General features: G+C 36.3%; 1 protein-coding gene across 1 annotated transcript; it reads right to left on the bottom strand.

Moving 5' to 3' along the window:
• Positions 1-409: 409 nt before the first annotated feature.
• On the bottom strand, positions 410-5,682 carry LOC136811376 (SID1 transmembrane family member 2-like). The gene is made up of 9 exons (XM_067067976.1): positions 5,595-5,682; positions 5,070-5,143; positions 4,592-4,728; positions 3,620-3,722; positions 2,855-2,913; positions 2,230-2,276; positions 1,906-2,011; positions 684-794; positions 410-484 (listed from the first exon to the last, which is right to left on the bottom strand). Exons 2-9 carry the CDS (start codon positions 5,140-5,142, stop codon positions 410-412), a joined length of 711 nt encoding a protein of 236 aa, XP_066924077.1. The 5' UTR covers position 5,143; positions 5,595-5,682.
• Between the last annotated feature and the right edge of the window lie 2,107 nt (positions 5,683-7,789).

The raw sequence follows: 7,789 nt of genomic DNA, 5'->3' as shown, positions 1-7,789 counted from the left end.
AGTCTTACGATAAAAAATGCAATACCGAGCAGGTTAAAAGTTTTTGATGATTTGGTTGGAAAGACATATTCCAATCAATTTTGATAGGATTGTGGATTACTTAATTCTACCTGCTTGGTTTTTTTTTACGTAATCTAGAATTCTAATATCAAATATTTGTTTGGTGATCAAATTAACAAAAAAAGGGCTCGATACTAAACAAGCAAGCTCGACACTCGTAGACATCGTAGTAAGAAGCAAGCGAGCCTGCTTGGCTAGCTCGATATTAAAGATAGAGCTTTCATTAAAACCTTAGAGTTCTTCAATTTTTTGTTTAAGACGTTGCTGACAAAAACTTTCTAATTTTAACAGTGACAACTATATTCAACGTTTTCTTTGTTAGAAGAACATGTTGATGATTCTCTATTTATTACTTGGCTGGTGAACTTGAACTCTCCAATATTTGATAATCAGGTGGATCAGTAGCGAAATGTCTTAACCAATACTGACAGGGTAGTCAGATTGTGGAACTTAGGATTTTGTTGACAGGGGAAATTTTGTTTCAAAGAAATAAAAAGCCACCCTAAAAATGTTTGAATAATTTTCTAGTATTTTTGTTAAAGGGATGAAGAATAGGAAGAACAGCAAAAACGACTTTGCTGAACAAAGTATTAAAAAGTATTGCAAAAAAACAAGAGACATACCTGCCAGTCAGTGAGGCCAGCGACAAAAAACTTGATTGCTATACCCCATGTGACCATGGATGCGAGAGCGAATATAACTGGAAACAACTTGATCTTCTCACCACAATATAACTGAAAAGAAAACGTCGAAATAGGATACTCGGAGGCCCATATATGATAACTTATAAGCTCGAGGCGAAATGGCATGGTGGTCACCGCTCTCGGCTATCGCCTAAGTGACTCAAGTTACATTGACTCACTTGGCAAGTCGACCTATACTATGTGAGGAGAATAGGGTAATACAGTTCTTCATTAAAGACATGCCAGACAATGTGGTGTGATTTACATTCCTATGCAAGCTTGAAAGTGCACCTCCCGCTCTGTTCGAGTGTACACACGATCAGCAAGAGTAGCGCTATGAATTCCTACTCGAATAAGAGGAACTCCTGCTTCGAAAGGAGTATAGCCCATTCTGGTAACTTGGACGTGTAGTATCTATCATCTAAGTTCGTGAAGATAAAAGCAAAATACACACATACTAATTCAAAAGTTTCTACAAAAAAAGTTAGATATATCAAGAGATGGATTATTCCATGTTCCTGATCTTAGCAGCGGGCTAATCTAGCTTTAGAAAAAGAAGGACGAAAAACCAGCTAACATCTAACGTTACATGGACGTTTCGAACATTAGATGAACGTTGATAGAACGTTGGGTAACATGGTGTCAGCCCCCCCCAGAAATCTGAAGGGCACCTAGGCCAGGTTAGTAGAGGGGGGCTAATGCCTTGCAATTCTTTGGGGTTACCTATTCATTAAGGGTACCTAGCTGTCTTGATGGAGGCTCTGGGGGCTGGTTATATTTTCCAAATCGAATATTTCAAAATATTTCAAATTATTGAATTTTTTTACCCCAGCACCTAGTTTCCCATCCAATTTCTCTTTCGTTTCCCATCACGCCATCTTTTGCTATATTTTTCTAATGTGGTTGTTTTGATTTACAGCCGCCATCTTTATAGCATAACAACAAAGCTTATTAGCAGGCGTTCATGCGTGAGCGCTTTCCACGCTATCATTAAGATTTTAGGAATGACAAAAGAACAAAAAGTGTCAATTCAAACTTTTTGGCTGAATGGGGGTACCTAACTTAAAGCAACTTCTCAAGGGGACCTAAATTGCTGGGGGGGGGGGGGCTCCATGCTCAATGGGGGCACCTGAAAAGTGGGCTGAAACCATGGGAAACTAACCTTCATAATACAATAGAAACCAACGTATAACAAGCCATTACAAATGATAATGCCCAGTAAAAAGGTGGCAAAATCTTTGACTTCGTTTGTCACGCCGTATAATGACCTGAATTGAAGAAAACATAAAAATTACAGTGCTATAAAGTTCCGTTCCCCTCGATTTATCTCGAATACATAAACTCGCTAGTAAGTCTCCGGCCGCACCAAGGCAACCCAGCTTGCTTTCTACCTGGATTGCTCCATTTACCCTTGATCCTTCTCTTAATTACTGAGCATTAAATTAATTGTTTCCACGAAGGGCCAGAGTCCTCAACGAATACTTACAACGCGATGTTGATACCCATGAAAACTACCAGAAGCATGAACCGGACCTAAAGAATAAAGAAAATTATTCTTTCCAAGGTTTACGTATCCTAATTACAAATTGAAAAGATACAATGAACTCTTCCTAATTCGAATTTTTATAATTCGAATCTCTCTCTAATTCGAACTAAAATATTGGTCCCCTCAGCTGGAAGGTAGCGTTAAAAAGTTTTCCGCTATTCGGATATTTCTCTAATTCGAATAAAATTTTTGGTCCCTTGAAGATCGAATTGGAGAGTGTTGACTGTACAATCATAGTCGTAATATTTGAGAAAAAAGGGAAATTTCTACAAAGGATTTGGAAGCGCTCTAAGTTAGGTTGGAAGGGTAGAGTTTTAACTCTGAGTTTTAACGCTAGACTCAGGATCCAAAAGTTCAAAAATGGTCCAATAGGGCTCAGAATAGCCTGGAAGTCTATAAAGCCCTCCCGAATTGAAATACTAGTACTCGAATAAATTCATCAATTAGCCCAAAAGTGACTTTTTCGCCCGAACTCCAAATTTCGAAAAACGAGGAAATAAGCTAAATTCTCAATATATTTTCACCGTGACTGTAGTTATAAAAATAAGCAAGAAGTAAATCATACCGGATATTGAGGTCTGGAACAAATCTTATAACCACGTGAATGCCACATCAGAACAAGAGCTGAAACGTATGGCAATTAAGTAGTGATTAAATTGGCCAAATTCGAACCCGGTCCCTTTGTTCACTTTTTTTTATGATTTTGATAGCACTCGTGAAAGTACCACGCCCATCAAAAAGGGTGGCTCTGGGTACGAAACTGCAGGAATAGCGATTTAACTAATGTTTTGACCAAGGTACCATATACAGTTAGTTCATGCTCTCTAATTCGATGTTCTATTATTCGATGCTCTCCCTAATTCGATGTTCTACTATTCGATGCGTTCTACTATTCCATACGCTCCCTTATTCAATGAAAATCCAATTCCCCTTGAAAATCGAATCAGAGAGCGTCAACTAAATCAAAATAAAAATAGTTCCAAGAAATAAAATATCGGAAGATTACGGAAAGAGAAGATAAATCTCCATTGAAACGCCTATCTCATACCCTCACACCACGAAAATCGGTTAACCAACCAGGTTATCACCACATATTTCTGTAAAGCCCAAAGGGCTAAACGTTGTGCTTTAAGCTCTTCCAAGCAAAAAAAAGTGAATATATACTACAATTGTTTTCGAAAATCCGCGAAGCTTCTGATTGGTCAAGCGCTGAAATTCGATTGTAATGTCACGTGACCTAGGTAAGATTTCCTACATAACCTCGGCACACTTTTCAGCAAAAGCACGACATCTAGCCCTTCCGGCTTTATAATCTATGGTCATCACTTACCAGTTTTAGCTCTTCCCATATAATAAATTTGTAATGACAAATAGAAACAAGCCATGATATGAAAGAAGCAGAAAGTGATGAAAAAGCCCTCTGAACGATAAACCTGGCAGTAAAGAAAAAAAATTCCATTTACAAAAGTGTATTTTCCAGGTCTATTGACCTCTATGAAACAAACTTACATTTTTACAATTTATAGATTTTATCATTCCATTCGTTTGTCAATTCTAGTTTGTATTTCTCTACGGACGGTGCATTTACAACATAATACACCACTGATATCTAACTGCTTGACTGGATAAGGCTTCCCATGTAAAAGGAAGCATGTCTGGCTTTAGAGCTCTTTTCCAGCCATCCTGTTTACACTTCTAGTCGTCAAAAGCACGATTCGAATGTTTTAAAATTCGAACGTTCGAAAATTTAAGGTCAATAAAAAAACACATGGCGGACTAACCGACTTCAAAACTGGCCACACTTCAAACGGGAATCAGTGGGCAGTTAGCCTATCTAGTGTCTAAAAGAATATGATATTTTTGGAATAAACCTATCAACTCTAAAGCAACACGGGGGAATGCTTTGAGATTGACAATTTGACAGTTTGAGTGTGACAAACCTACACCCCCTTCATTCAATGTTTTAAATTTTTATGATACAGTGAACTATCGCTTATTCGAACTTCTAATAATTAAATCTTTCTATTATTCGAACTTGTTTCCAGCCCCCGTCAAAGAGAAACCTTTCTAAAATGCTCTCTATAATTCGAATTTTTCTCTCATTCAAGTAAATAAGGTTCGAATTAGCGAGAGTTAACAGTATAATTCAAACTTATTCCCAGTCCCCGTCCAGGAGAAACTCTCTTGATATATTTTCTATAATTCGAATCTCTCTGTAATTCGAAAATTTAAGATTCCCTGTTAGAGTTCGAATTAGCGAGAGTCAACTGAATTATTTTGTACAAGCAAACCACACACTTACCACACCTATAACAGAGGTGAATATAACGAATGCAAATCCAGCGAATGCAAAATGACCATTTATGAAGATATCATGATGGCGCGCTTGATATAATCTCAAACTACATAATATACCAAGGATATACATGAACGCTGTGTCTGTGGTGATGAATAAGAAAATGTTACGAATTTTACTTTTGGAACGAATTCAGCGGATGTAGCTAACACGAATTTTAGAATGTTATTTTAATTAGCAGACAAAAAAGCGATAAAAATTCACAAAACTGAAAACTGAGAATAAAATAGCAAAAAAGAGTGTACTTTTTGCGGAAAGAACTTTCGTGAATTTCCCATGTAATTTCTTACTTGGCAGAAACTTTCGCGAAAAAGGGCAAAAATCGCGGAAATGGCGAAAGTTTCTGCCCTTTAAGTAGTTAAAACGTTTCTAGTTAAAACAACACACAAGATACAGTGATATATAACTTTAGTTTGAAACTTACCAAATTGGAAATTGGAATAGTTGGGGCACACGTGGTAACACCACTCATGACTCCTTCCATGAAAAGCGCCCATCCTGAAGAAACAATGCGATGATTGATGATCAATTTTCTTAATCAAATAATTCTTAGATCGTCTAGATTTTATAGAAAACAAAAGACAATCAAAGAGTGGTGTATGAAAGCCCATGGAATGAATACTTCAATAAAGGACGCAAACTTCAAATTCAAAGTCAGGGGGAGCCCTAGGAAAAAACTCTATCTTAAGAAAATTGTAAACCGAACAAAGAGCGGTTCATAAAGGCCCATGTGCTCGCACGGTGGCCTGCGAACTAGTATAGCATCATTATTATTATTAAGAAGCCATAGGGCCCAGTGAATACTTCTAGGTGTCAATATCCGTATAGTGCAGACTAGAAAACCTTGTTTTTGGCATGTTGGATTAAATATGTTGGACCCCCGGTTCGCCCTGGCCTTTATCGACAGGAGGGTGAGATGAAAACTAATATGAGATGTAATAATAAATACCCATAGCATAGAATATCCCATAATGCTTTGGTAGACCATACTTCTGATATTTGTCTGGATTTTTCACATGGTGCATGTAAGCGATACGATCCCTGGTTAGAAAAGTGAATAGGTCAGTTGGCACTCTATAATTCGATGTCTACTATTCGAAACGCTTTATTATTCGATAATATTGAAAGCCACTGTTAACAAGAAATCTTCGTAAAGGATACTTATTATTCGATATAAATATACTTATAAATATTTCGCTTCAAATACAATAAAGAATAAAGGATATGTTCTAAAAATCTTTAGAATAGTTTTTTTTTGCTAGGATTTAAGAATGTTGTATGCACAAAATTTAGGGAATTTATACTTCCGTAAGTTGATATCAATAGGAAGGTCGGAATCCATGATAGAAACTTAAATTCTTTGCACAGTGGTCAGAGGGGAAAAAATCCTTTTCAATCAGTGATTTCGACCTTCCCATTTTTCCTATCATTGAAAAGGGTGTTGATCGCCAATCGACATTCAAATTTTTTTTACCTCGATTAGCTATCGATTATAGATTTTAATCGATAACTGATCGATCGATTAAAATCGATTATCTATCGATTGAAATCGATGATCGATTTTGTTGAATAAGACCGTCTGGATAATTATAATAGCGAGGTTAAGCAAGAAGCTATCTATTACGTACGGAATCTATTACGTGAGTTTTTCGCAGGCTAGCGCCCAAATCTCAAGGCTAACTCTGTCCCGTGAAATTTAACCTGTACGTCATAGTTTGGGGAGTGGATCTATTGCGCGAAATTCTCCAATCTCACGTAATAGATATCGATTAGGATATAAGCATGATCCAGGGAAATTTACCTTACGGAGATTGGGCTGAATCGTTTAGGATCAAAAATCACCCGAAAAAAATGTAAACAGAAAAGAAACTTTGGTAGATTTTTTTTGACTTCTGACAAGTTTGAGCTGACAGAAGAAAGTTTTTGAATCTCATCTGTGGAAACTATGATGCATACAAACAAAGTGAAAGAATTTATTGCTCAAAAGAAGGTCAAGATGTAAGTGTAATTAAATAACCTTTGCTGACGTTTTTATCAAACCAAAACAAACAGAAAGTTTCTTTCTGGATCTTTGTGTATGTTTGTTTTTCGTCTGTTTTTTAACTTGCTTTTTTTATGCTCTCAAAGTCCAAATACATCCAAAATAACCTTTACAATGAACAGCATGTAACCATATTTCTTTTTCATGTTTTGTAGTGTTTCTGTGGTGCCACCATCAAGTGCGAAGAAGCCAAAGTTATAATGTCACCCACCAAAGCAACAAACACGAAAAAGACTGCTCTGCCAAGCTCAAATAAATTTACCCTTCCACCCGAAGCATAACAGAAGAAATCTTTATTTATTGCTCCAATTTCAACTGCTACAACTAAGCAACGAGATTCAATTTCTACTCTCCATCATCAACCATATATTGTACGTACAAATCAGCCTGAGTAAGAACCTGATGTCACACAACCGCTGAACTTCAAACCGTTCTCAAAAATCATATAAAGCTCTATCTTCTGGACAACCGCTACTGCTTTAAGTTCTCAATCCTTTACTGAAAAATTTTTATTGACTGGTCATCCTTCAACTTCTTCGACATTATGTTATAACGTTCCAGCAGAAAGTTTAGTAGTTTGATTCTAAAGAGACACCTCCCTTCCTAAAAAGGTGATATTGATATCTTGGAATGCAAAGAAGTAGAAGAAGGAACACCTGCCAGATATGAAACTCGAGACCTGGTTTGCACACTTTATTATAAGAGTGTTTTTATTGGTAATGCTAATGGTGAAGCATTCATATAGAAATGCAGCTAAATAAGGATGACAGACTGTACACTATGCTCTTACAGATTATTTTTTTTTTCTTTATAAATAAAGCAGTAATTTATGATTGGTACCTATGTAAACTAGGAATGAAATTATGAAATTATATTCTTTTATTGCAATGTTAAGAATTCATTGAATGATAAGTCATAGACACATTTTTTTTGTTTATTAAAAGAAATTAGTAGTTGATTCTAAGAGGACACCTCCCTTCCTAAATAAGGTGATATTGAGATAAAATAACATTAAGAAAGTCGTAGAGATGAACAATCCATTAACGTAATAAACGTACGAGACTTGCTGTTTGCACACTTTTCTGTATAAGAGTGTTTATCTT

The sequence above is a fragment of the Clytia hemisphaerica genome, unplaced genomic scaffold (assembly GCF_902728285.1).
Source record: "Clytia hemisphaerica strain Z4C2 unplaced genomic scaffold, Clytia hemisphaerica genome assembly, whole genome shotgun sequence".
NCBI classification, from domain to species: Eukaryota; Metazoa; Cnidaria; class Hydrozoa; order Leptothecata; family Clytiidae; genus Clytia; species Clytia hemisphaerica.
Note: the sequence above shows the minus strand (reverse complement) of the source record. Positions and strands in the feature narration are given on the sequence as shown.

Bases quoted from the DNA above. Each gene is read 5' to 3' on its own strand.
- LOC136811376 (XM_067067976.1), bottom strand. From the start codon at position 5,142: ATGGGCGCTTTTCATGGAAGGAGTCATGAGTGGTGTTACCACGTGTGC. The intron at 4,729-5,069 runs GTAAGTTTCAAA...TCATCACCACAG, and splicing joins CTATTCCAATTTCCAATTTG to ACACAGCGTTCATGTATATC. The intron at 2,914-3,619 runs GTAAGTGATGAC...CATACGTTTCAG, and splicing joins TATGGGAAGAGCTAAAACTG to CTCTTGTTCTGATGTGGCAT.